This window comes from Anser cygnoides, chromosome 23 (genome assembly GCF_040182565.1).
Source record: "Anser cygnoides isolate HZ-2024a breed goose chromosome 23, Taihu_goose_T2T_genome, whole genome shotgun sequence".
In the NCBI taxonomy this organism is placed as follows: Eukaryota; Metazoa; Chordata; class Aves; order Anseriformes; family Anatidae; genus Anser; species Anser cygnoides.
In genome coordinates this window covers 428339-456212 of record NC_089895.1, presented here as the reverse complement: position 1 = coordinate 456212, position 27874 = coordinate 428339, and the positions used below count along the sequence as shown (strand labels likewise).

The 27874-nt window shown below is 57.0% G+C and overlaps 2 protein-coding genes across 12 annotated transcripts in view; both read right to left on the bottom strand.

The window, feature by feature from the left end:
- Positions 1–16816, bottom strand: part of USP48 (ubiquitin specific peptidase 48) — a 32550-nt gene extending 15734 nt beyond the window's left edge. For 3 of the 4 annotated variants that reach the window (XR_010826323.1, XM_066982001.1, XM_066982003.1), the window contains exons 1-14: positions 16630–16816; positions 16262–16382; positions 15922–16078; positions 14968–15095; positions 13347–13471; positions 12667–12775; positions 11215–11348; positions 10897–10979; positions 10409–10588; positions 7920–8045; positions 5602–5751; positions 2474–2674; positions 805–919; positions 522–652 (exon numbers count right to left, since the gene is read on the bottom strand). Coding sequence is in view for 3 of the 4 variants with exons in the window: in XM_066982001.1 (XP_066838102.1) it covers positions 522–652; positions 805–919; positions 2474–2674; positions 5602–5751; positions 7920–8045; positions 10409–10588; positions 10897–10979; positions 11215–11348; positions 12667–12775; positions 13347–13471; positions 14968–15095; positions 15922–16078; positions 16262–16382; positions 16630–16763 (1894 nt within the window). In the remaining variant the exon portion in view is untranslated. The remainder of the gene's footprint in view (positions 1–521; positions 653–804; positions 920–2473; positions 2675–5601; positions 5752–7919; positions 8046–10408; positions 10589–10896; positions 10980–11214; positions 11349–12666; positions 12776–13346; positions 13472–14967; positions 15096–15921; positions 16079–16261; positions 16383–16629) is intronic. The other variant, XM_066982002.1, reaches the window with a different exon arrangement.
- Positions 16817–17874: 1058 nt separating this feature from the next.
- The window catches only part of HSPG2 (heparan sulfate proteoglycan 2), a 36975-nt gene continuing 26975 nt past the window's right edge, over positions 17875–27874 (bottom strand). For 5 of the 8 annotated variants that reach the window (XM_066981946.1, XM_066981951.1, XM_066981952.1 and 2 more), the window contains 23 exons: positions 26650–27172; positions 26472–26569; positions 25449–25715; positions 25254–25366; positions 25024–25171; positions 24813–24929; positions 24491–24575; positions 24258–24402; positions 24087–24186; positions 23896–24005; positions 23705–23813; positions 23505–23603; positions 22781–23002; positions 21880–22112; positions 21621–21798; positions 20656–20778; positions 20515–20568; positions 20331–20406; positions 19624–19702; positions 19475–19536; positions 19315–19398; positions 19143–19246; positions 17875–18354 (listed from right to left, as the gene is read on the bottom strand). In XM_066981946.1, the coding sequence (XP_066838047.1) occupies positions 18191–18354; positions 19143–19246; positions 19315–19398; positions 19475–19536; positions 19624–19702; positions 20331–20406; positions 20515–20568; positions 20656–20778; positions 21621–21798; positions 21880–22112; positions 22781–23002; positions 23505–23603; positions 23705–23813; positions 23896–24005; positions 24087–24186; positions 24258–24402; positions 24491–24575; positions 24813–24929; positions 25024–25171; positions 25254–25366; positions 25449–25715; positions 26472–26569; positions 26650–27172 (3293 nt within the window). In that variant the 3' untranslated portion in view covers positions 17875–18190. Of the gene's footprint in view, positions 18355–19142; positions 19247–19314; positions 19399–19474; positions 19537–19623; positions 19703–20330; positions 20407–20514; positions 20569–20655; positions 20779–21620; positions 21799–21879; positions 22113–22780; positions 23003–23504; positions 23604–23704; positions 23814–23895; positions 24006–24086; positions 24187–24257; positions 24403–24490; positions 24576–24673; positions 24692–24812; positions 24930–25023; positions 25172–25253; positions 25367–25448; positions 25716–26471; positions 26570–26649; positions 27173–27874 lie in introns of all 8 variants that reach the window. The other 3 variants (XM_066981950.1, XM_066981954.1, XM_066981947.1) reach the window with 2 other exon arrangements.

The window sequence follows — 27874 nt, the reverse complement described above, 5'->3', positions numbered from 1 at the left end:
TTTTCCAAAGGTTTAGAGAACAGAAGGCAAATAAAAAGCCCCATACATTCTCACAAACATACGATACAGGCATAGAAGAAAATCCAATTCATGATTTTTTTTCCTAAGCTGTGTTTTGCCAGCGCTGCTTTACCAGCTGTGCTGTTTCATCTGTAGGCCCTTGCAATAAACATCTTCATTCCTTCCCCAAGATAATTTTCCTGTTTCTTCCTTCCCTGTGTGCTCTCATTCAGATAAAAGTAGATGAAAAGATCATGTGTCTGGGGCGGTAATTTTACACAGCTCTGTAAAACTACTTATTACCTCATCTTCTTCTCTCTGTATGAAGATCACCCAGCAGTTTTGAAGCTTATCAAATAAAAAGCTCCTTAAATTAAGACTGCGTTGTATCAAAGCACCTGAAGTGCCTTCCCTCCCTATTCATACAAGGGAAGCAAAACAGCACACGCCAGAACACCTGACGTGTCTTTTGTTAGGAGGTATCAGTCAGAGCTGGTGGAGCTCTACAGCAGCAGAACTACCTTTGTTTTGTGCATTTCCATTCATTTTTCCGTTACTGTGTTCTGCGTCTTCGTCTTGCTCATTTAATTGCTCCAGAGCCAACTGACGCCAGCTCCGCAAGGATGCCTTTCCAACCCAAAACCCGTCATTCCTGCAGAGAGAGAACAGCATTGGCAACACAAATCACAACTCTGTTCTCCTTCAGAGACCAAACGGTAAAATCTTTGGGAAAAAGCTATTTAAACGTTGTTAGCACTGCTAAGAGATCTCTGACAATGTTTGAAAGCACCAGGACTTACGTACCCCTTTACTGTTATCTTCAGCAGGTTCGTAACGGTTTTGTAGTCTTCGTTTAATTGGTTCTTCAGTCGCAGGATTCGGCACCTTTCTACCACGCAGTCCTTGCAAAGTGCTTTGACTGGGGAGGGGGAAAAAAGAAATGTAATTACTCCAGCACACGCAGCTGGGCTGAGCATCTCACTGGTTCGAGCACCGCTGTTCAGAAGTGCTTAGACAGGTGTAAGGTACACACCAACTATCCTGTCTCACGACCTCAGATTTCACATGCAAATGAGGTCCCTGGGGTAACTGCCAGCTCAGGCCCCGCTGGAAGTTTAATAAGCGTAAAACGCTTCAGATGAGGTGTGATCTGTTCCACTACCTTCACAGCTCTGCAAAGCCGCTATCAACAGCTTGCAGCCACAGCTGCGAGCGAGCTCACACCAACACAGACCCAGGAGTCAAAAGACAGGACAGTTTAGGCATGTGCCAAAACCGCCGTATTGCTGCTCTTCTGTGGCAGGAAGATGCTGTACAGACATCTTCACAATGCCACTTGTGGCCATCCCGGCTTCCTGTACACTGGGATGAGAGGGGAACCCTGTCACTCAGCTTGGGGAGCTCCTGCATGTGGCCGCATGGCACTTAGCCAACTAAACCCAAAAAAAAACCTCCTGCAAAGCTACGCTGGACTAACAGGAGTGCAAGCCCTGTGGCTGGGCTTACATTTCCACGCGGGAGCAAGAGGAGCCTGAGGGATCATCCAGCGCACGATCCTTCCCTCTCAGTCGTACCCAACGAAGAAACCTGCAGGAGATCTTCCAGTTGACTGATAAAGGTTGCCCTGCTTTTACAAAGGCTGCCCGCATCGCAGTAGTTTCTGCTGGTTGCCTTTCTTCCCTATAAGGGCCTAGCAGGAGCTGAGCTAATTTGGTCTCAGTGGGAGTTATTGAGCTCCTTTATAAAAGAAAGTAAGCCTGAGGCTTGATTAAGGGATGCCCAGAGACTGCAGAGGTCAAGGGCTTACCCCAAAAATCACACGCACTGCAGATGCGTGCAACACAAACATGTTCAGTAACAGGTGTGTGCTTCTGTCAGATGAGGCAGCTTGGGACAGACAGGCTAGAGGGGAAAGAGGGTAAATGATTTCCTTGGCCTGCCCACATCCACGCTGCTCCAGAGTGCAGGCTGCTGGGAAGAGGCAGCACAGATCCGCACACTACACAAAACACTGCCCACGCAGGATCTGCAGGTGCTGCAGGCATGGAAAATTGTTTTGAGAAGTCTGGGGGGTTGCATGTGCAAGTTGTGCTATTTCATACAGCCAACTTCATAAAACCCTCCAAACACTAAGGTGGTGGTAGGTTTTGTTGTTTTTTTTTTTTGAACCTAGGTGCACCATTGCTTTCTTAGAATTACTCCATGCACAGCTCTTTCTAGACAGAGCAGAATTCAGGTCTGAAACAGAACCTGCAATCAGACTAACTGTATTTGTTTGAATGCTAATGTAATTAAGTGATTTAAATGAAACAAAGCACCCAGAGATAGCAGCGCAGCACAAAAGCTACGTGCAGAAATAAAGTTATGTTAATAAAGGATGACCCAGCAAGGGGCTGGGATCAGAACAAGGCTCTAACGTGTTCAGCACACAAGAATGTGACTCGGAGAGGCAGTTTTCTGTCTGCCACCTTACCATTCAGCCGGGGTCCTCCTCCATATCTCCTGTAGAAGAAGTCAGCCACGTACTCTGATATCCTCTTCATAATACAGATTTTGTCAGGATGGAGTTTCCCATGCGAGCACAGGCAGGCTGTGTTATCTATAGGTTTCGGAGGAGTAGACTCATCCAGCCATTTCTGCAGCCATTCAAGAGAGATGAAGTCGTATGGGGAACCTGGGAGGGAAAAACACGAAGAGAAACAAGCCCATACGCGTCAGAGAGTTTGTGATATGGCAGATGGTATTTTATAATTACTCTGATTTCAATGGTACTTTTAAAAATTAACAGGCTATCGCCGTTGATTAAATCCCCGCAATACAAGTTTTCAAACATCTGATACAGCCCCCCTGTCCAATTCTCATCCTGGCACCTCAGATTTATAGCTGGGCATCTTGTGGCAGAAGCTATGTGAAACTGGATACGTGAGAACAACCGGTCATTGGGAATTCAAACAATCAATAGCAAACAGCAGAGCACTCAGAGCAGCAAAGGGAGCATTTTCCGACTGCGAAGCCTTTAGGGGCTCGTTGCAGAGCAGTCAAGGAAAAGGCAAGGTCTTCCTATCATCCATTGAGGGGCAAGTGTAATATTTAAATTGCGATCACACATTAAAGGCTCTTTCCACAACAGAGTGAGCTCATTGGGGTAGATTTAAAAATAAAAGACAACCACAGCAAAGAGATGAGGTCAGCGTTCATCTCTTCCCCACAGTGCTCAAAATTTCAGTGTTATTCTGGGATACACTTACAACTCTGGGTGAGAGAGACTGAAGCACTGTGAAATTTACAGTGCAAATACTAACTCGCTCAAATGTTTTACTGCAAGTGTGATTTTTTTTTTTTTAATTTTTTGAAACAGAGCAGCAGGCTCGCCCTTGTTTGTTGAAGGTGAAGCACATCACACAAAGCCTGGGTTCAGAAGCAGGTCAGATCAGTACGAGCAGTGAAATGGCTTTGTATGAAATCCCCACATCCTCATACCAAGGCCCTGAAACGATGCACACATCCGAACAACAAGCACGACTACGTTTAAAGAGAGCTGTGCATTTTGAAGCTGCTTGCCGGGGATTAAATGGAAATGCAACCATGGCAAAGCGGCTCATCTCAGTGCTTTTGCCCATTTCCATTAATGGCAATCTGAGTTCCTAGATAGGTTCATAATGACACACTGAGCAACAAACAAGGGTGTGAGAACAAAGCAGCTTTCTTTTTGCACATCAAGCCCAGCCAACGCCAGCAAAACAAATGCTGCAGCTTCTGGGAGATGACTGGGAAATTAGCAGGATAGGCAGGAAATTAAACACATACTGCTGACGTGAGGAGGACAGTTCTGAAACCGAGGGGAAGAGTAATGTTAGTTACATTTATCAAATGAGCACAAAAACATGTTTCATACAAAGGAGCAACAGAGAAGCTACAGCAAAATACTTTGTCCTAAAACTTGCACTGGATCTTCACAAGGCCTGGTGTCAAACCCTCTCCTCTGCAGGATAAATCAGCAGTATTTTCATCTTACGCAACACCATCAAGAGTTCCACAGCCGTGACCTCCAGAGAATTGCAAGGCTGTCAGAAATGGTTTGCTAGTTTGGGACGAAAGCTGCCTTCCCCGGAAAGTACGCTTTTTTTTTCTGGGGCAGGCTCTACAAAGCTGGCAGAAAATGTGTCTGCACAGCTGTAGAGAGTCCCATGCTCCTGAGGGACTAGAAGTGCAGCAGCTCTGGGATAACGCTGCTTCCAAGCTGTGCTAGCAAGCTGCTATGCCCAGGACGTGCCCAGCAGCAAGAGCCCCCAGGGCAGTGCTTCAGGCCCTGCCACCTACAAACGGGGGCAGAGGAGCTAGGGTCTGTCTGCACCTGCACTTGTAAAAACATCTTTTTGAGATTTATTCCTTTATCGTGTTAGGAATGTCAAAAGCAAACTACTATGTTTCTGCTAAAGGGGATAAAAATGCACCAGGATTGTGCTCGCTGCTCCTTTTTAATGGTGACTCACGGCAGATTCATATCTCCACCACAACCATTCACCGCAGCTTTGATTTAACGGTGACATTTTAACACCCCTCAGACTTGCAGGGACTCAGCAAGCCGAGCTGTGACACCCTCCTATTCGTGAGTTAAGCGCCCGTGTTCTCAAAGCTGGGTTCATAAATTGAAGAGGCAGACATTTACGGGAGCCGAGCTCTCACGGCTCGGGAAGGCTCGTGAGATGTTTATGTTCTCAGCAATAGTCTGCTGTTCAACCACTTAAATCTTGCTGCTGGTTCTGAGCTCTGGACCCTCATTTCTGAGAAGCGAGTAAAAGATATTAAAAGCTAAATATCAAATTGTCAAACAGGCCACACAAACGTTTTAAATTCTTTACAGTTTTGGGGAGTTTTTAGGAGATGCGCAGAGTGGAGGGAGATTCCCCATGTTGGACAGACAGAGCAAGCTCCTGTATGCTTGCTCTGAGAAAGACAGGAGAGAGAGGCAGCAGGGGGATAAAAATCCTAGTGCTCAGACATGTTAAAGCAACAAGACGCAAGGAGCAGTAGGAAAGGATTAACCTCAGTCATTCATCACATGGACTGCGAAGCTTAGACATGGGGCTTCGAAGCTTCAGCAAGGATGAATCAAATCATTTTCTGCTGGAGGCCAAGCGTTCTTGTACCCTGTTACCTGCTGATTAATTTAGACCAACAGCACTGAAACTTGATGTGAGCTAGCAATTTGAGACAGGGCGGTTATTCTGCCTCGATGCTACTAAGCTCTAACGAGATGAGCTGCTCACCGGGCAGAAGAAAACAGTCACAATGCATGGAAGCACACAGGAGACTGACTGATGGGGAAGGAGCAAGAGGGAATTAGTGATGCCAGAGGCCATTAAAATGAGCAAAAAAGGAGAAAAATAGGTTAAGGCAGATAAACAAGAGAGGGAAAGCAAATCCTAAGCATGCATACAGCAACAACTGGCAGCGATTGCTTTCTTCCTCAGAGAGGGCTACAGCTAATGCCTTCCAGTGAAGTGTTCTGGCCACAGAACCACGTTGTGGGTTAGTTACAAAACATTACTAATCTTAACAATGGTCTACTACAAAATACTACCACAATATCTTACAGACCAGCTTCAGCAGGTAACCTTTGGTAGAGCTCCTTCACCTCTTCATGCTTGATTTTGCCTCTGGCCACACTTTGTTTGCGCATCTCGGCCATTTCGTTGCACCACTCCTCAAACTTGCAGTTATCGCGCTCCACCAGCTCCTGCAGGAAAGCTGTTGGGAAGGGAAAAAAGCAAAACCCACCAGTCACTTCAAGGAAAAATGCCAATTATGGTAATCATCCCTGTGATCGGTTATCTGGGGATAACAAGCAAACCTAAAAATTCCCCCCCACAGCTACCAACACGAGATCTTTCTGAAAGCCAAACGCACGGATATCGCTCTCCCCAATGTTTATGGCAGTAGATGATTAAACGCAACTGTCCCGCGGGATACAATGGCACCCAAGAAAATAATTTACTTGGGGCCGTGGGGGGGAAGCGATGCTTGCTGCATTAGAGAAATCCCCTGCTTGCTAATAAGCCTACGCCGAGTGCTGGCAGTCGTGTGAAGTGCAACGGGGCTTGGCAAGAGGCTGCAGAGCTGGAGCGCAGCAGGACGCTTTGCTGCCTGCCTCAGTCCCTCCCTGCTATTCCTCTCGCTCCAGCCACTTTTCCGCCTCCCACCGAGAGCAGCTCCTTGGGCTGCCAAGGAGCTCCGGTTCTCAGGGCAGAAACGAGAGCCTCGCACACCACGGGTACACCTGAGGCCGCCGCGCGGGTCCCAGCGCGCAGTCCCACGGCTACGCACGATCTCGACGAGAAGGACCAAGTGCGTTTTGAGCACAAGGGCACAAAGCCCTCATGAACGTCGAAATAAGCTGGGGCAGATCCTCCTGTTGACAGGAAGGTGAGGGCAATAGGAATTTTTGCTGTCACCGTCGGAAAAAAACTTAGCATGAAAAAAGATAAAACACTTCCCTTGCAGTGCTGGTGTGACAGAGGGGTATAACACTGCTGCTTATCTGAAGCCTTTTCCTATTTAACAATATTTTGAAGAGCTAAAATATTTCAGAAAGGTTAACGCCTGTGCAGCCAGAGAGCCCAGTATCCACCTTGGGAGAACATACAGTATTAAGAAAAAAACAGCCTGACCCATTCACCCTCCTGGTCATGGGCTAGGGAGCCAAGTTACATTTCTCCACCGACCTGGAAAGCTGTTTTTTAACAGCATCAAAGCAAAATGCCACAAATTTGCAGTTGCATGAAGCCTCCCCAAAACCGCTGGCTTGACTGCTGCCCTTTGCTCTGTGTACCTGGCACGCTTCCATGTGAAACAAAGGCAACCGCAGGGCTGCTCAGGAATTTGAAGCTGGGTGGAGAAGCTTTGCCGAGTATTGTTTTGGGCAGAGGGGTAGGAGGGAAGGGAGCGTAAAAGAGCTCAGCAAAGAGACTGAAAAGACAGATTCGAGGCATGAATTAGCACCATTTCCCAGAGCTGCATGGCTCAGAGGGTGGGCTTTTGAGGTGGGGGGCTGGAAAAGGTTTGATGCTGTGTTTAGGGGGTCCTTGCGCGTTGGAGAAAGCTGTACAATTCACCCCTGCCACCACCTTTTGCATCCAGATAACCTGAACGACACCCATCGCTGACAAACAGCTCAGGTCCAAAGGGTAACCAACACCTCTCGCCCCTGTTTGACAGAAAAGGGAAGAAGGTGGAAACCACCTCCGTCCCCGTCAGCACCAGAGCCCTAATTAATATTTCGAATCAAGTAGCATGCAAATGCTGAGCATCATTAGATCCACAGGCCAAACCTACAGGGATTTCTGCCACCCCCAGCAATTCTAAAGCAAGACACGAACATGCTAGTACAAAACTCTTGTTAAGGGCTTGCATCCTCTTATTTTTATGCCGTTTATTCTCGATACGGCAGAGATTAAGCACTTGTAGAAGAAACCTGACATGTGTCAGGATTATTCACCTGCAGCACAGTACGTGCACTGCCGATGACATTTAACCACGCTGTTCTCCTTCGCCCTTGGGAACCCGAGTGGCTCCGGTGGGATCCAGCAAACGCTAACATTCCCGCCCCAGCAGCGGGACATGCTGCCGATGTTAGTTCCCAGTGGGATTATCTCTTCCTATCCTACTTCCCTTCTGATCTCGCTGATCAGGTGCCCTGAAGAGGCACAGAGTCGATGTTATCAGGTTAATATTATTTCAAGTGCTGGGAAGTCCAAGGGTTTTGCTGCGCGTGACCCAGGTCGTGACACCAAGTTGCTGTACGGCACCTTTGGACCTGCCAGGCGGCACAAGGAGCTTTGAGCAGAGCCCCGATTCCTGGCCGGCTCGGAGCATCATGAGAAGAGACGGAGAGGCCAGGAGAGTCAAAGCTCCCTTACCTGGTACTTCGACTGTCAGGGACTTCTCCCGGGTCTGCAGCCTGTACACCAGCATGTAGGCGTTGCGTGAGCAGTGAGTCCCTTTCCCACACTTAGGTTTGCGAGTCTGAGATTTAGAAGGCTCCGCTGCAGTAAACGAGGGAAAACACAATAAGCACACGAGCTCCCTTACTGACTCTCCTTCAACGGGACGAGTTTGCCACCTAGCCGGCTTCCCACTCCCCACGTGCTGCGCCCTGCCAGGCCTCTCTGCAGGCGCTGGCTTGGCATCAGCCAAACTTTTATCCCACAGCCAGACCCAAATCCTTCCAGCGTTTCTGGAGGCGGGACGATTCAGAGGGACTAAATTAGGACCCTGCTGTAAACCACTCTCCATAAGAGAGCCTTTCTTCTCTCCCTAGCTTCGCCTTGCCAAGCCAAAAGTAGCTTTTGCAAAAACATCCTTTCTTCCCTCTGCCTCTTGTTAGCGTTGGTATCCTGACACCAAAGAACAAAGTCAGATCCTCAGTGAAGAGGAATCTATTTACATGTGACCATGGATGCAAAAAACATGGACCAGTTGGGCAGCTTTTAGGAAGCAAACAGCCGTGGAAATGATTTCAGAGCAGCTGGCTGTATGATGCAAACTCATGTTGCAAGAGTGACTGCCTCCAGACTGCCAGGCAAGGAAAGCACACTTAGATACAGCTGCAGTTTAATTTTTAAAAAAGGAACAATCCTCTCTAGGTCAAACTACAAACGGAATATCGTTTTTCTTTTTTAGTGTGTTTTTTTCCAGTTCTGGGAAAAAAATACGCGCATCTTCCACCACACCATCCAAGGGACTTCCTAGCCGGTCTTTATTTGCAGTTTCTCCAAATATTTTACAAATTGTTCCCATCTGCACGGCCCGGCCTCAGGACTCTCCCCACAACAGACCTCTGCTTTACATTACCAACCTTCTCCTGCTGTTGCATGTGTTTGTAACGAAGAGGACGACTCTCAAACTCCAGTTTCGCTTGGAGTAGGCAAATAACATCAGCACTTCAGAACTTTGCTTAGCATATTAAGGCTTCCAGCCTGCAGAGGCTTCTAAACATGCTTTACTTACATTCTTCGGGCAGCCTTGTGTTTCAGCAAGAATACTTTCTTGCAGTTAAGCATAAACCTTTACAGGATCGAGGCCACAGCGGTTTATTTGCATCTTATTTTTGATACTCTAGGTAACTCATGAGGTTAGAAAGAAAAAGCTGAGAACCTTTTATTTCTTCTCAGGGCTTATTTTCCTACCTCACACCACTAGATGTCTAGCCAGCTTCACAATTTGGTTGAAAGCTAGCGGTAGTCAAACATTAACAGGATGACAAAGCTGCTCCGGTGGCAGCCTGCATTTATGCATGTCGTGATGAAATGCAAGAAGGTGTTTACTAGCAAGAGAGCTGAAAATAAAGTGGCATCGTGCAGATGCGTGCATGGGAGGAAACAGGAAAGGCAGACTAACACCCCATGTCTGCTCAAGGGTGTGCTCAGGCTGACGTGGCTTTAAAACACGCTAAGGGAGCAAATAAATTTGAGGGTGTCTTTTTCATTAAGCTGTTATTTAAAGATGCTTTAAAGAAAGGCAACATGTCATAAAGTCCAATTATTGGTGCTGGAGACACAGCAAAGAACGAGTGGCGTGGTGGGTCAGTGTTTCTGGGAATGGGTTAGTTGCATTTTAAGTGAAATTTCTGGCATTAACTTCCCCATTTCCCGACACCACAAAGTGTTCTGCACTGACATGCGCTGAGGAACACTAAGCAACTGCAAAACCGAGCACTTAAGCTGTCAATTTAAAACTGATCCACTCCTATGTACTGCAGGCTGAGAAACCCACAGTCCTAGGCTCAGCTTAAGCTCTCCAGCCAGCGCAGGGACATCAAGACCCTGTACTGCCCAGGTTATCTAAACCAGAACATCAGCATGAGACAAGCTGGCAACTGTAGAACAGAAGACTGCAAAGGAAAAGTAAAAAGAGCTAACTAAAAAGGCAGTTTTGGCTTTCAAGAGATTATTTGGATCAAGATTTCTATGAAGACTCTTTACTGCCTCCTAAAGTAAAACACCTCATTGGAAATGAAAACATAACATGTTAGGGAAACTGAAAGCAACCTCGTTATCTGCTCCTAAGCCTCCTCCTGCACACTGGCCAAGGAAGCGGCAGCTCGCCTGTTTCATCCTGATAGGCATCCTGGGTTATCCGCGTGTTATCTGCCATGCGGCAGGCAAGAGAAATACTAGAGTAGAGGAAACGATCACGAGGTGTGCGTAAACACTCACACAGGGCTGAAATGAAGAAAATCTGGCTGCAATTAACAGAACTGCTGTTTCACACATTACTCCTAAGACGTGACAGCATGCGTAGGAGTGCTTTTGTTTTTTAAGAGTATCAGGGCCTCCACATATTCAGCCTCTGTGGTTTTGGTGAAAAGAGTTATTTTAAAAGGGCACTCACAACTTAAAGGTTTTACCTAGATCTTCCTCAATCCCCAACTGCAGTTTCTTCCCCTCCATCTTTTCTATGTCTTCGTCATTAAACTTGTACCACTCGCCCGTCTGCGGATCCTTCACGTGGGCGATGTAGTGCCCAGAGTACGCGCTCACACCTCTGTGTATGAGGACAGCACTGAGTTCATATACATAGACACCACCTGGAAGGGAAATTGAAGTTATTTAGCTCTCTGGATGAAACAGACACATTTTCTTTCCTAGTACTTATGTTTTTTGCATTTTTTTAGCATACGAAGACTGCACCTGAACTCCCATCTCTCCAAGACCCCTACACGGCTTTAGGTAGCTTCTACAACCTGCTCAGCTAGGTGGATACAGCTGTTACTTGAAACAAGGGCTTCATACAAGTCTTAATGTAACTATCCAGCAAAAAGTGGATTCAGACAAGACCTCCTCTTGTCTGACAAGAGGCGGTGGATACCATTAATAAACACAGCGTGCAACTCACTCTTTTGCTCCATAAAAGGTTCCATGTCAAGCAGCTCAGAGAAGCCGATGTAGGTGTTCAGCTTTTTCTTATGGCCGGTTTGCCTGCGCGAAGGCAAATGGCCAAGCTTCAGTTCAGGGGACAACAATAATAGTTCACATCTCACAGCAACTTCCCTCGAAACCCACCGAGCATCCCAAGAGAAGCTCATGCATGCACTCAATCCTCAATATCTCAAATCAATGCAGAAAGAGCAGAGCAGATGGCTTTCCAAAGAGCTTCCAGGCAACCCAAAAGCAGAAGTTGCTTTTACAGCACGCGCTCCAGTGAGAGGCTTACCTGTCAAACACGAAACGCATCAGCTGCAGGTTGAGCGTGCACGGAAGACTTAGCAGCCTGATCTTCCTTGTGGCATTCTGCTTACTCTGACAAGTTTCACAAAAATAACGATTGTCCCCTTCTAATTTTTCTTCCTGACCAGGGAGCAGAAAGAAAGATCTTGAGAACAGGTTACCTCTGAAAAGTCTACCACTCCAACCGAGCTGCCCACTGGACTGAAAAGCGTAGAAGTTATTTTAACCATTTCACTCTCTACCCAGCTGCTTTTCAAAATAATCTCCAGGTTAAAAATCCACAGTTCTCTGGGCTAACAGGAGTGCTTTACAGCACAGCCTGGCAGGCTGCTGTCACTTTAAGAAACATTTCAGCCTGCGCTAAGCCCTGCTCCCAGTTCTCAGGCTGCTTACAAGACTGTCAAGTTTGCTCTCCACTTGACTGAAGTGCCTGGAGTTGGTTTCTACCATAAGGGCTAAGGAAAAAGAAAACAAATCGCCCTTTTACGAGATCACGCGGACCGAGTTAATGTACAGCCACATTTTAACCTGGGAACTACAATCCTCTTGTGCTCGGCAAAACAAACATCACCAGGGAAAAAGAAGAGTCTACGCAGATCCAGTGGCAGGATCAGGCCAGAGAACTCCAACTGTGCTCAACAAGGTCACCCGCTGTTTCACTTGAAGGAGGACCAGACAAAGTTCACTGTGTCGGGGCAGAAGCAATGCAGCCCGTTAATGGGCATACGCAAACCTGTCTTTTTTCAGAGCAGACCTTCCAGGAGCAGAGCAACCGGTTTGCTGAGCACATCACTGAAGGCACTGCGCAGCAGCCAGATGGCACCCCAGGTACGGTCACGTTTCAGGTCAGTTCTGCCCTCAATGTTTTTAGTTGAATCCCCACCTTGAGCCTTTAACATGCCGGCAACTATAGATCTAGGCAAATTTTCAAGTCGAATTAAGAGCACTCGCAGCTGTTCCTGCAGCTATTCCGGGTCCTTGCTAGTATTTTTGAGAGCACATTTTAGAGCAGGGAATGTCTCCTGTTGCTATGCAGATGAGCACCAATATAGGAAACACAAAAAGCAGCCATTCTCCCGGTGCTATCCATGACAAAGCATGCCGGGACTTCTTGTCAGGCTTTGGGCACTTTTTCTCAACTTTCCCAGGAAAGCATTTTGACTAAATATGCGACTTCCAAGTGCTTTTTAAAGCCGTTCATGCGCATGTGCAACACTCCTGCTCAGAGCCACTCCTTGCTCCCTGACTTCTGAGTGCGTGACTCAGTCCTTATTTTCTGGGTCCACAGAAAAGCATTTCCTTTTGCATTCATCCCATTGAGAGAACTGTTTGAGCTGCCCACTTCGGTCCAATACCAACCTCAGAAGCTGTTAATTGAAGAAAGGAATTGAAACACCTTGCTAAGAATAGCAGGACTCAAAAACCAACAAGTTCATACCTTGAGAAACTCTGTTATACAGTCTGTCAGCTGCTTGTGCCCTTGGATGTTTAACTCCAGCTCATAAAATTTAGACACAAGCTTGGACTCCCTGCCACACTGGTTGCAGCTAGGATGGAAAAGAAAAAGAAAAAAGACAAAAATGCATGAGACAAGTTCACTGATTCATTAACTCCCCAACCACTAACTACTCCATGAGCTATGTAACCAGGAGAAAAACATAAGTCAGAGCTACTGTGGTACAGACATCTACAGCACGCTGTGCAAGATGGTGTGCACAGGATAACATCTACCTGGAAAAGAAGGAGCACCTGCTTACAACTCTTATATACCATTCTCCATCAGGTGATTTTTGAGGTGAAATCCGCAGCCCTGACAACTCAGGAATGAATCGGGTACAACGACACCCAAGCACTCCATTTTCTGGCTCGAGGACTTAACGTTCCATTAGCTCACTCGTGCATTTAATTAGTAAATTTTCATTAAAGGATTGAAAACATCTGGTAAACTGCAACAACACCAGGCACACAGAATCGGGAAACCTAAAAGCTGAAAAGCCCTTGCACAGCATTTCAGGAGATTACCTGCCTGCTCCAGCTGTTAGAGATCTCGTCCCCTCAAATTCTTCTAAAACGTTTAAATATTTACAGAAAAGTTCTTCCCAAAGACCACGTACTTACACTGTGACATACGCGTACTCTCCACAGAACTGCTTTTGTACGATGTTTCGAACATCTGGATTTTTTTGTTTGGATAAAGTATCTTCCAGCAGTGACATGAACAGCTTTGAAAATTCCTGGGCATCCTAGAACAGAAAGCCGAGCCGGTTAACAATACGCCACAGCACAAAGCGCAATCACGGCCTCGCTGCTAATTTACTGCAAATTACACACAGCCCTACACACAGGCTGCACGGAGACTTTGGCGTGCACTGAATAGAAAAAGACCAGTCAGGAGAACTAAAGAAAAGAGGAATTTGCCTAAAAGGAGCACAAGGCCCCCAGCGTGAGACCACAGCGTGAACGAAGCTGGCTCCCGGCCAGCAGCTCAGGGTGGTTTTGACTTCTGCCCCGCTGCTCGCAGGGTTCTGGATGGGAAACAGCGGCTTGTTAACCGCGTAAATCCCTTCACGACTCCACCTGGTGCATCGACATCGGCTTCTGCTGCCCAGACGTGACGACACGAACCATTCCTCTGCCCCATTTGATCACAGCTGTGGTCAACAGGTCTACACCACCTCAAAGAGCATGCAGAAGTAGCTTGCAGAGCATTAATCATCCTCTGCCACAGCACAGCCTGGCGGGAGAGTCAATCTCTCCAGCCTACCACTCCTGCACAGTTTTGTCCCATTAACACTCATTTTTCAAAACCTCAGCATGTCCCTGCTTGCACCACATGCGAGAAGGAAAAAATTAGACTAAAAAAAAAAAAAAAAAGAGGAGCCGCTCTGTGGCTTTGCCCCCTTCCTCCTGCAAGGCCCAGGATCTTCTCCGCACATTTCGGGGCCTCCCTCTCCTCTGAGCACCCTGTTTTCCTTGCTCCTTCTCCCGTCCGGCCTTGGCACCAAACCCCAACCTGTTCCCCTCTCACTGCCATGTCTGCCGTTGCCCTGCAGCTCCTCTCTCCAGTTCCTACCATTGTCACAGCCTGGCAGGGCACGCCGCTGTCCTGCAACGTCACCAGTCGCTAATGACCGCTTCCTTCCTAAGGAACAAGAAGCGACTTTCCCCTCGCTTATCATCCTGAGGAAGCGCGGCCAGCACTCCCGCGCTTCCTCCAGCTGCCCCCCCTTACTTCCCAAAGTGTATTTTCAAACAGCGCCCTTCTCCTGAGCCCTCTTCAGCTTCTGCGACAGCCCCACAGGAGCTGCCAGTGTCGCTCACCCTTCCCAAAACGTGCTTTCTCTGCCCCGCAGACTGCCAACAGCTTCTCCTCCTGCAGGGGCCCTCCAGGCCTCAGCCCCCACCAAAGTGCGCAGCACACAGCCCTTCCCGGCACCCCCCAGCCCTGGGAGGAGCAGCCCGTAAAGGACCTGTCGAGAGCCTTGTGGCAGCCCCAGCTCCCAGCCCGCAGCCTGATCCACGGTGCTGGAGCTGATCGGGCGCTAAGGGCGCTCATCCCCTTGCTGCCGGGCTCCTCCCGACCTCCCACCCGGGCAGGAAGGGCCCGGAGCACTGCTCCTCCCTTTGTGCTTGTACAAAGGGGCCGGGCACCAGGTCCCAGCTCAGAGGTGCTAAAACAACTAACGGGCAGTTTCACGCTTCTTTAGAGAAGGGAACTACAGGCCCAACTCAAGCCTACCTGCTGCTGGCCTGTATCCAAACCCAGCGCTTTGACGAACCCAGAGGGATCGATGTATCGCCTTTTGCTGTTCTGCAGCAAGGCGAACAAGTACTGGAGATGTTCACAAATGGTTTGAGGCTCATAGTCTATAAAAAAAAAACAAACAAAAAAAGTTGTTCAAGTTACAGCCGATTCTCGAGAGAAGAGATACCTGTTCAAAGTAATTTGCTTGTTCTTTGTACAGATAAATTTAATGTCTAGAAATTACACTTTTTTCCCGTTTTAAGTTATAATGAGATTTGAAGTGGTTAATGTCAGCGATGACAGCTAAGTCCCAGCACAGGCCAAATATCCCACAGTGCCGAACATGAGCTGCTAGTCAACAGCTTCAGCAACACGCGCCAGTTACCGCAGAGTAGCAGCTTCTTATTTTAAGCCAAACAGCAAGACATCGTTTCCGAAGTACCATAAAACAGGACCAAAAGAAATCGGGCAGCTCGGAGCACACCTCCAGCGCTGCACCACACAGAAGGTGTGGCACCAGAGCCCCTCGGGTACGCTGTGCAGGTGCCAGAAGTCTCAGTTGTACCCAGCACCTAAACCCTCGCCCTCCTGTGGGACGGAGCACGGCTCAGCCAGCCCCAGCCCGTGCGTTCCCATCCCAACACCATCACTAAGCTGGGAACCAGTCCAGCAAAGAACGAAACCAAAACAAGTTTTCAGCCAGATCAGATCACTTCGGTTTGCGAAGTAACTCAGGCAGAGGGTGGCTTAGGTTGACTTGTTCCTAAAAGCTGGGTGAAGGGCTCAAAAAGAGCAGCGCAGAGGTCGCACAGGCAGCGGTAGCACCAGCCATCGATCCGCACGGTAGCACTCTTCCAAAGCCAACACCTCCACGCAAGGTTTCAGGAGGAAAGGAGCAAATCCTCCGTTCACGGCAGGGGGAGGCCACCGCGACGAGCTCCCACTGACCTTTGTCTTTTGGGATGCCCTCTCCGGCCGTGCGCTCGCTGCAGGTGCTGGGACACAAGTAGAGGGCTTGCCGGAGCTCCAAGTTGAGAAACCACATCTGCAAGAAAGTGTTCACGTAGCACGTGGCGCCGAGGTTCGTTAAGCCCACGAACGCGTTCTAGCGTAAGAGAGAAAGCAACACTTGTCACTCGCCGCGGCTGAGGCGCGAGCGGGGGACCCGGCAGCCGCCGTACCGGGGAGACGCCGCACCCCGAGCTGCCGGGCCCCGGGGGGGTGGCGGGGGGGGACACGGGGCGTCGCCTCCCCCTCGCCCCCAGCTCGGCGCGGGGCCGCCCGTTACCTTCTTGCGGCGCTCGCAGTTGGGGTCGTCGATGTTGTGGAAGCTGTTCTCGTCGATCTCGCCCAGCCAGACGTGCTCGCCGATGCCCACCAGGCAGTTGGGGTTCCCCCGGCAGTTCCTCCTGCGGGACCGGCACCGGGACCAACCGTCAGCGGGGGGAACGGGGGACACGGGGAGCGACAACCGGGACCCCCCCCCCCCCGGCGCCACGGGGGGAGCCCCAGGGCAGGGGGCCGCTGCCACGAACCGGCGGGACGGGGCCGGGGGGGGGCTGGGGGAGGCTCGGGGCCGCGCACCGGGGGGCACCGGGACGGGGAGGGGGAGGGGGAGGGGTGCCGCCCGCCCACCCCGGGGCCCCGCGGCGGTACCGGCAGGCGCCGCGCTGGCAGGGCTCCAGCCCGACGCGGTAGGCCGCCTCGATGTGCTCCTGCGCCACCGCCTCGGGCGGCACCGTCTCCGTCCAGCGCCAGGCCGCCTTCTCCAGCTGCAGCCGCGGCGCCATCGCCGCCCCCGGCCCCGGCCCCGGCCCCGGCCCCGGCCCCGGCCCCGGCCCCGGCCCCTCCCTCCCGCCGCCGCCGCCGCCGCCGCCGTCACGGCCGGTGACGTCACGCGCGCGCCGCGCTGACGGCCGCGGGGCGCGAGGCGCTGACGCCGGCCGCGCGCCACGTGACGGGGGGCAGCGGGCGGGGCCGGCGCGGGGTCCTGCCGCGCGGCCGCCATTACGCGGCGGGGGGCGGCGGCATCCCCCGGGAACCCCCCATGTCCGTGCCCACACCGCAGCCGCCCCCGCGCACCCACCGCCCCCTGCACCCAACCCCCCCCCCAGCCCCCGTGTCCGCACCCACGCGCCCCCGCAGCCCTGTATGCAGCCCCCCGGCGCCCCCAGCCGTGCCCCACGAACCCCTCCACGCACCCCACGGCCCCCCCCGCGCCCCCACAGCACCCGGGTCCTCCCCGGACCCCCCCCCAGACCCCTGCGGCACCCCGCAGCACCTGGGTGCCCCCCCAAACGCCCACAGCCACCCGCAAAGCACCTGCCCCCGGCCCCTCTCAGAGCCTTACACGACCCCCAAAGCACCTGCCCCCCCCCCGACCCCATCACCACTCCCCGTGCACCTGCCCCCCCCATATCCGCTCCCAAAACACCTGCCCCCCCCTTCAGGCCCTCCCCAGTTCCCTACACCACCCCCAAATCACCTGGGTGTCCCCCCCCCCCACTCCCACACCCAAAGAACCTGCCCACCCCCCCCCCAAACCCCCACCCCCCCAAAGCACCCGTGCGTCCCCCCCAGACCCGCACACCATCCCCAAGGAACCTGCCCTCCCCAGACCCCGCAGATCCCCACACCAGCCCCAAAGCACATGGCCCCCACCACATCCACCCCCAAAGAACCTGCCCCCCAGACCCCTACCCCCCCCAAGCACCTGTGTGCCCCCCCAGACCCCCACACCACCCCAAAGCACCTACCCCACCCCCCAGACCCCCCAGACCCCCACACCACCCCTAAAGCACCTTCCCCCCCCCCCCCAGACCCTTACCCACCCCAAACCCCGTGCCCACCCCTCCATGCCCCCCCGTCCCCAGGCGCGGCCCCCCCAGACACACTCCGGCACTCGTTCTCTCTCCTTTAATGGGTGTCCCAGCGCGGGGGGGCCGGGGGGGACCCGGTGCCCCCTCCAGCGCCCAGGATTGTCCCTTGCGCCCCCCACCCCGGTGCCACCCCAGGAGGCACCCGGGCGGCCCGGCCGCCCCAGCACGGCTTGGGGCGAGGGGGGGGTGTAAACATTTTTGTGGGGTCCCGGCCCCCCCCGGAGCCATCCCGGGGCAGCGAAGCACCGTTTCCTCTTGGCTTTTTGGAAAATAATAATAATAATAATAATAAATCCGACAAAACTCGCTCTCCCCGAGCCTCTTGGGGGGCGGGGAGGCTATGAGGGGCAGGGGGGGGCGGCGGAGCCCCCCACCGCGCCGTGCCGCAGGTCGATGGGGTGCGGGGGGATCCCTGCGGACGCCAGCAGCAGCCCCCGCACGCACCCCGTCACTCCGGTGAGGAACTTGCCGGCCGTGAGGCTGCGGGGGTCCGGGGCGCCGCCTGCGGGACGGGGCCACGGGGGCACACGTGGGTGGGGGGACGCGAGGCGCAGCGCTGCGCTCGCACGGTGCCACATCCCCCGTTCCCTTCCCGGGCCCCATCCTGTGCCCCACGCCATGTCCCCTTCCTGCCCCGTGTCTCATCTCGTGCCACGCCGCGTGTCCTGTCCTGTATCCAGTCCGCGTCCCGTCCCGTGTCCCATCCCATGCCCCCGTTGTCCCAACAGGTGTCCCATCCTGTCCTGGGTCCCAGTGCCATGTCCCATCCCATGTCCTGTCCCACGTCCCACCGTGTGTCCCATTCCTTGTCCCACCCCGTGTCTGCCACCCACCCCATCCTGTACCCACCCCATGTCCCATTATGTCCCATCCCAAATCCTGTCCTGTGTCCTGTGCTGCCTCCCACCCCATGTCCCGTCCTATGTCTGCCCCGTGCCCTGCCCCGTGTCCTGTGTCCCACTCCATGCCCTGTCCCATCCCGTGTCCCACCCCATGCCCCATCCTGTGCCACATCATGTGCCCCAACCTGCATCCAATCTGTTCCATCTTGTGCCCCATCCCATGTCCTACTGTGTCCCATCTCGTGCTGTCCCATGTCCTGTCCCACCCTGCGTTCCACCCCATCTCCCATCCCATGCTCTGTCCCAGCTCCCACCCCATGTCCCGTCCCACGTCCCACCCCGTGCCCTGTTCCACATCCCACCCTCTGTCCTGTCCCATCTCCCGCCCCATGCCCCATCCTATGTCCCACTCCCCGTCCCCGTGTCCCCCCGTCCCGTGTCCCCGTACCGATGTAGATGCTGCCCTGGGTGTTGGCCATGACGTTGGCTCCCGGCGACTCCCCGTGCACCGGCTCCTCGCCGTCCACCTGCAGCCACCCGCGCCGGCCCTGCCTGCGGGGCGCCGTCAGCACCTGCACCCCCCCCGACCCCCCCCGCCCCCCCGAGCCCCCGGCCCCCACCTCGTTGCCGTCACCCGGTGCCACTCGCCGTCGTTGACGGGGTCCTCGGAGACGATGACGGCCTCGCCGCTGCCCAGCTGGTAGCTGCGGGGGACAGGGGCTGAGCAGGGGGACGCGCGGTGGCGCGGGGTCCCCGGGGGACGCGCGGGTCCCCGCTCACCTGAACACCAGGTGCCCGTCCTTCAAGCCGAGCCCCACGAAGTCTTTGGCTTTGCCGTTCTCCTGCGGGTACGAGGGGGCGGTGAGCGCGGTGGGGACGTCCCGGTCCCCTCCCCGGGGGGGGCGTCCCGGCCGTGTCCCCCCGCTCACCGCCCCGTGCCACAGCAGCAGCCCCTCGGCGCTGTCCGTCCGCAGCTCCAGCTCGATCGCCTCCTGCGCGTCGGGCGCGCTGCAACGAGACGGGGCCGGCCGTGGGTGCAGCGCCCGGGGAGGGCATAACGCCACGGGTGCAAGAGTGCAACAGGTGCCACGATGCAACGGGTGCGACGGTGCAATGGTTGCAACAATGCAGAGGGTACAGGAGTGCAGTGGGTGCAACGATGCAACGAGTTCAAGAGTGCAATGGGTGCGACAATGCAATGGATTCAAGAGTGCAATGGGTGCAAGAATGCAGTGGGTGCAGTGACAATGGGTACAACAATGCAACGGGTGCAACAATGCAACGGGTGCAATGATGCAATGGGTTTAAGAGTGCAATGGGTGCAACAAAGCAATAGGTAAAACAATGCGATGGGTACAATGATGTGATGGGTGCAACAATGCAATGACTGCAAGCATGCAATGATTGCAAAAGAGTACAATGGGTGAGATGATGCAATGGGTGCAATGATGCAATGGCTGCAACAATTCAATGGGTGCAACACAGCAGGAAGAGTGCTAAGTCCTGCTGGGTGCAGTGCTGCAGGAAAGCGTGCAATGCTGCAGCAGGTGCAAAATTGTGGTGGGCACAACATTGCATGGGTGCAATGCTGCGGGCAGGGTGCAGCACCCCAGGCCTTGTCCCCAGCGCCACTCACCCGCGGGGGAAGAGGTGGCCGGGCAGGGCCAGGTAGGAGCCGTCACGGAAAGCGGCGCTGAACTGCCCAGGGGCATCTGCGGGGAGATGGGGGTGAGAGGGCACCATTGAGCACCCCTGTACCAGCATCGGTTTTGGGTGCAAAAAGGGGGAAAGTGGGTGCATGGCACCCCAGGGGACCGTACCACCGCCCCCGCTGCCCTCCTGCCAGTCCCGGTCCAGCTCTGACAGCGCCGTGCCTGCGGGCGAGAGGGTGATGGGGACAGGTGGCGTGTCCCCACGTGTCCCCACGTGTCCGCCGTACCTCCCCACGTCCCCACACTCACTGTGCTGGCAGTAGGGGCCGGTGTAGCCCTCAGGGCAGATGCAGGCATTGCCCTTGCAGGTGCCGCCGTGCAGGCAGGGGTTGTGCTGCAGGCACCGGTCCTCCGCCCGCTCACAGCGTGGCCCTGGGGACACAGCAGGTGGCACAGGGTGACACAGGCACATGGGGGTGGCTGAGCGCCTCCTGCACTCGCTCACCCTCCTCTGTTCAATACCCTGGGGTGATCCCTTGCACACACAGTGCACACACACACATGTAGCAAACAAGCACATGCAGAGTGCATGTGTGCACGCATACACACAGTACACACTCATGCACACAACGCACGTAACTGCACACACACTCAGTGCAGTGCATGCATGCACAGCAGATGCACACACATGCAGTGCACCCTCATGCAAACACATGCACAGCACACGTCCATGCATATCAAATGCACATCCACACATCACATCGCACATGCAAAGAGCACACACACAGACTCAGCACATGCAGATGCTCACAGCACACACTGCACAAACATGCGTACAGATGCACACACTTGCAAACTGCACGCACAAGCACACAGTGCATACGTGCACATTACGTGCAGAGCAGATGCCCAGTGCACATGCTTGCAAAGCACACTCACAGCACACGTATGCAGCGTACACATGCATAGCACTTACAGTGCACTCATACGCAGTGCACACATGCACACAGTGCATATGCAGACACGGCACATGCCTACACAGCTCACAAACATGCACAGTGCACAAGCGCAGCACACGCAGCTTGCATGCACACGCTCCAGATGCACACAGCACACACATGCAAACTGCACACACACAAACGCAGCAGATGCATGCAGCACACACTTGCTCAGTGCACACACATGCACAGCATGGCACACACACGCATGCACTGTGCACACAGCACGCACCCCTTGAGCACCCCCAGACCTCCCAAACTCCTCCCCACGCTCACCGCTGAAGCCGGGGGGACAGAGGCAGCGGAAGGGGGGGCTGCCGTCGGGCAGGGGCAGGCAGCGGCCCCCGTGCAGGCAGGGCGCGTGCAGGCAGGGCGAGCTCTGCCCGCACTGCCCCACGCCCCGGCTCCGCAGGAAGCTGTAGGACAAATCCACCTTCTTCCCATTGATGGAGACCTGCACCGGACGGGGGGAAGGGGGGGTTAACCTGCGTTCCCCCCCCATGTCCAGGGTGTGCGGAGGGGGGCCGGGACTCACCTCGCCGATGCAGCCCTGGAAGGAGGCGTTGGTGGGGGGCTGCAGGGGGGGCTCCGTGCCGCCCAGGTAGAGCGGGGAACGCAGGTTGAGCCCCTGGCTCTTGCCGGGCGAGGAGCGCTGCACCGGGGCACCGCCGTCCACCACCAGCGTCCCGTCCTTGTGCACCCGCTCGGCCATCACCCGGTGCCAGCGTCCCAGCACCACCGGCTCGGCGCTCCGCAGCACCGCCGGGCCTGTGACACCGCACGCTGGCACCGTGGCTTGGCCCCACTGCCACCCGCTCGGGGAAGAGGGGATGGGGATGGGGACGGCAGGGGGCTCTGGGGGTGCCTGGGGACCCTGGCAGTGCTTGGGGACCCGGAGCGATGCCCTGGCTGATGCCAGGGGACCGCAGGCATGTTTGGGGACCCCAGGGGTGCTTGGGGACCCAACGGATATGCTGGGTGGTGCCAAAGGACCCTGGGTGATGCTTGGGGATCCCAGTGGTGCCAGGACACCCCGGTGACACCAGGGGACCCCACCGATGCCCAGGGATGCTGGCAGCACCTGGGGACCAAAGCGATGCCAGGGGACCCCAGCAGTGCCAGGGGCTTGCTTGGGGACACTTGCAGTGCCCGGGGACCCAGAAGATGGCAGGGAACCCTGGTGATACGATGCTAGGGGACCCCAGTGACACCAAGGGACCCCCGTGATGCTAGGGCTCCCTGGTGACATTTGGGGACCTTGGTGATGCCCCAGGGACCCTGGCAGCGCCTAGGGACCCCAGTGACACCAGGGGAACCCCAGCGATGTCCAAGGGACCGTGGCAGCACCTGGGGACCAAAGTGATGTCTGGCGACCCCAATAATGCCCAGGACCCCCCCTGGTGACACCAGGGCCCCATCGGGCCGTGCCAGCCTACCTGAGCCCAGCTCATAGCGGAACTCGAGGTGGCCGCCGACCATGGCGAGGGCGACGAAGTCCTCGACGGGGGCGGCTTTGCCGGCGCTGAAGAGCAGCAGCCCGTCGGGCGCCCGCGGCAGGAACTCGGCCTCCACCCGCAGCTCGTGGTGCACGTTGGTGAGGGGCGGGTAGGACACGAAGGCGCCCGCCCCGCCGAAGGACGGCACGCTCACCGCCTCGCCTGCGGCACCGCACCTCAGCACCCGGCCGGTGGGGCCCGAGCCCCCGGCCCCATCGTCCCCATCTCCCTTTGGTGGTCCCCAAATGCCCCATCCCCGTCACTCCCATCTCCTCAGGGCAGTCCCCAGCCCCAAGCCTGTGTCCCTGGGGTGGTCCCCAATGCTCCATCCCCATCACATCCACGATGCCCACCTCCCCAGGTGGTTCCTAGTCCCCTGTCCCCACCCTGCCTGTGTCCCCTTGTGCCCATCTCCCCATTGTGGTACCCAGCCCTGCGCCCATGTCCCCAGGGTGACCCCCATCCCCATACTTGTGGCCCCAGGGTAATCCCCACCCCGACGCCCATGTCCCCATGCCCACGTCCCCACTGTCACCCCATCCCCACGCTTGTGTCCCCAGGGTGGTCCCAACCCCGTGTCCACGTCCCTGGGGTTGTCCCCACCCCTGTGCCCCTGTCCCCGGAGGGCTCCCAGCCCCGTGCCCCCGTCCCCAGCCGTGCTCACCTTCGGTGCACCTCTCCCCAGACTTGCCCAGGTGGCAGCGGCAGCTGTAGCCCTGCCCGTCCGGCCGGTTGACGCAGGTGGCATCAGGCCCGCACGCCTCTGCCCGGGGAGGGGACAGAGATGGGCGGTGAGCGCCGGGGGGGGGCCGGCATCCAGCCAGGGAGGGCAGCGGGTGACGTCCCCGCGGGGTGGGCACCCACCTGGGTGGCAGTGCAGTGCCTGCGAGTACTCGCAATTGCTGCCGGTGAAGCCGTGGGGACAGCGGCAGACGTAGGTGCTGCTCTCGGCGTCCTCGCAGATGCCGCCGTTCTGGGGAGGGGGGGCAGGGATGAGCAGCGGGGACGGGGTGGCAGGGGGGGGGACGGTGCACATGTGCCCCCCCCAGCCTCACCTGGCAGGGCCGGTCCTGGCACGTGGGGCAGTTGGCGACGCCGTGCGCCTGCAGGTCCAGCTCCCCGAACGCCACCTCCTCGTTCTGGATGCGGAGCTGCCGCACGCAGCCTGCAGGACGTGGCGGTGTTGGGGGGGGTGGGAAACACGCTCAGGCCCCCCCAACCCCGTGCCCCCCAGCCCGCCGCTCACCCACGAAGCCTTGGCTGAGCCCCGTCTTGGCCACAGCAGCGTAATCGGGGTACCCGCCGAGGTACAGCTCCTCGTTCAGGTCCAGCCCCTGGAACTTGCCCTGCGGGCACAGGTTGGTGGGCACGGCTGCCCCCAGGCCACCCCCCCCCGGCCCCCCTGTCCCCCCCTTACCTGCGAGGTCCCGTTGACCGGGGGGAGCCCGTCCACCACCAGCGAGCCCCGGGTGAGGTTGCGGAAGAGGCGCACGGTGTGGTACTCGCCCAGGCGCAGCGGCGTCGGGTGCCGGATGGTGGCCATGCCCGAGCCGGCGTCAAAACTGTGTTTGTGGGATGACGTGGGGATGCACGGGGTGAGGATGGGGGTGCTGCCCCCCCCCCCCCACGGGTGCCCACCCGTGCACTCACCGGAACTCGGGGCGCCCGCCCACCAGCCCGAAGGAGATGAAGTCGGCGCCGCTGCTCCTGCGCTGCCCGTTGTAGAGGAGCATCCCTGTGGGGAGGCAGCGGGTCAGCCCGGCCGCAGTGCGCGGGGACCCCAAAACACCCCGGGGAGGGGGGAACGCAGAGGTCCCCGGGGTGGGTGCTCACCTGAGTACAGAATGAGAGCTAAAGGAGGGAGAGAGATGGAAGGGCGGACGGACAGACGGAGGAGGAGAGAGAAGGGGTGAGAGAAGGCCGGCGCGGCGCAGCGGGGCTGGGAGGGCCGGGGGGCCCCCGCAGCGCTCACCATCGGCGGCGTCGGGCCGGAAGGTGATCTGGATCTCGAACGTCTTGTAGGCGTCCTTGATGGTGGGCAGCGGCAGGAAGGAGCGGGGCGTCTGCGTGAAGTAGGGCACCAGGTGCTCTGCGGGGACACCGGGGGTCAGCCAGGCTGGGGACACGGCCACCCCCCTACCCTCCCCACCAGCCTGTCTGTCCGTCCGTCTGTCCACGCTCACCTCGGACCTTCAGCACGTAGAAAGCCGTCTCCTGGCCGCGGCGGTTGGTGGCGGCACAGGAGTAGACACCGGCGTCCTCGGGGCGCACGGCTGGCAGCGTGAGCGCCGTGCCCTCCACCCGCGCGCCCGCTGGCAGCTCCCCCTCCAGCTGCAGGGACACCGGGGGGGTCAGCACCCGTGGGGGTCAGCACCGACGGAGGTCGCCGCCCTGTCCCCACGTCCCCGCTCACCTTGCTCCAGCTGATCTCCGGCACGGGGAAGCCGGACGCCAAGCAGGGCAGAACGGCCACCGAGCCCGCCGAGACCTCCTTCACCTCTGGCTGCCCGGCGATGTGGGGGGCAGCTGGGGACAGGCGCAGCTGTCACCCCCCCCTGCACCAGGGTGGGGGACACCCTCCCCGCTCCGCGTCCCCGTCTGCACTCACCCTGCACGTGGAGGATGACGTGGGACTGGACGGTGCCCACGGCGTTGGTGGCGGTGCAGCGGTACTGCCCCGCGTCCGCCCGCTCCACCCGCTCGATGGTCAGGGTGCCGGCATGAGACAGCACCCCCGGCCGGATGCGGCCCCCCACTTTGCTCCAGGTGACGTGGGGCTGGGGGTCGCCCAGCCCCAGGCACTCCAGCTCCACTGCCGTGCCCGCCAGCACCGTCTGCACCGCTGTCCGGATGTTGATCAGGGCCCTGGGCAAAGCTAGGGGAGGGGCAGGGGGGTTTTGGGGTGCCCCTGGGCACAGGGAGGTACCGCGGGTGGAGAGAGAGATGGGGGGAAGCAGGGACCCCATGGATCGGGGAGATGGGGGGGTTTGGGGTGCCCATGGATATGGGGAGATGGGGAGGTAGCAGTGTGCCTGTGGGCATAGGGAGAAATGGGGGGCATCGGGGTGCCCATGGGTATGGGGAACAAGGAGAGGTCCCAAGGTGCCCATGGGTGTGGGGGGGTGTGGGGGGATGTGGGGGACTCTGGGGTGCCTGAGGGCACGGGGAGAGATTGGCGGTACTGGGGTGCTAAGGGGAATGGGAAGAAGTATGTGGGCATCAGGGTGACTGTGGGTGTGGGAAGAAATGGGGGGTACTGGGGTGCCTGTGGGCATGCAGAGATGGGGGAGCCAGGTGCTGAGGTGCACGGGGGGAGGGTGGGGGGTACCAGGGTGGCCAGGCGTACGGGTGTGACTGGGGTAGGGGGGGTGCCTGCGGGGAGAAATCAAGGGGGTACCAAGGGGCATGGGGAGAGACGGGGGGTACGGGGAGCCTGTGAGCATGGGGGGACGGGGTCAGCAGGTGCCTGTGGGTTTGGGGAGATGGGGGGGCACTGGGGTACGTGAAGGTGGGGTCAGCAGATGCCTGCAGGCAGAGCAGGCGGCTTGAGGGGAGCAGGGTGCCGGTGCTCACGGGGACAGGTCGGTGGGTGCCTGTGCAGACAGCCCTGGTGCACGGGTGCTGCTCTTACCCTGGACGGTGAGGGTGGCCCTGTCCTCCGCCTGCCCGCCTGGCGCGCTGGCCCGGCACACATACACCCCCTGCGCCCCCCGCGCCAGCTCCGGGATCCTGCAGGGACACCGGGGGGCACAGGTGTGGGACCCGCGGGGCGCAGGCAAGCGGCTGGCGCCGCCCCGTGCCCCTCTTACCGCAGCACCCCGTCCCGCACGCTGTGGCTGGGGGGCAGCTCCCCACCGTCCTTCAGCCACTCCAGGCGCGCCCGCGGGTCCCCCGAGACGGTGCAGGCGAACTCGGCCGTGCCGCCCACCCCCTTCACCAGGCTCCCTGGCGTCACCTGCACGGCCAGGGGACCGCCGCCATCAGCGCCACCGTCACCTGCGTGGGACATAGAAGTGTCACTGTGTGGCGCGGGCATCCCCGGCACGGCACGGGGCACCCCGGGGTGCTCACCGTGGACGACGACGCGGGCGAAGGTCTCGGCGGTGCCCACGCGGTTGGTGACGAGGCAGCGGTAGGTGCCGGCATCAGCGGGCAGCACGGGGATAATGCGCAGGAGGCCGGCGCGGGGCACGGCGCGGGGTGACAGGCTGCCGTTGAGCTTGTCCCAGGTGTAGAGCAGCGGCGGGGTGCCGTGGGCCAGGCACTGCAGCTGCACCGCGTCGCCGGCGTGCACCGCGCTCTCCTCCGGCAGGCTCGTGGCGTACGGCGGCGCTGCGGGGATGGACGGAGATGTCAGTGCCTGGCAGCACGCGGCGAGGCAGCGATGGGGCAAGGAGGGCGACAGCGGGGCAAGGAGGGCAGCGATGGGGCGAGGAGGGTGGCGATGGGAGGGCTTGGATGGAGGTGTGCTGGGGTGGGTGAGAGGTGGACCAGACCACGAGGAAGGGCTGGATGGAAGCGTGTGAGCAGAGACGGACGTGCGCAGGGAGGAGCGCTGGGATATAACCAAGGAGAGGGGATGGATGGAGGAACGTGAGCAGAAATAGCGATAGACGTGCACAGGAATGGGTGGATTGGCGAGGAAGGGATGGAAGGAGGGGTGTGGGTGAAGATGGACACGCACAAGGATGAGTGCTGGGACGGACGCGTGATGGACGCACCCACAGGGAAGGGATGGATGGAGTGGGAGCTGAGATGGAGAGCTGGGGTTGTGCACAAGGACGGACAGCAGACAGGGTGAAGAAAGCTGGAGAATGGATGGATGGAGGAGTGAGAGCAGCAACAGAGAGAGGGGTGTGCAGGGATGAGAGCTGGGATGGATGAGCAAGAACCAGATCCACAGACGGACGAATCGAGAAGTCTGTGAGGAGATGGAGGGAGGGATGTGAGCCAGGATGGATGAGCGGTGGATAGATGCACCAGGAAGGGATGAACGGAGTGTGAGCCGAGATGTCTGTGTGCAGGGATGAGCAA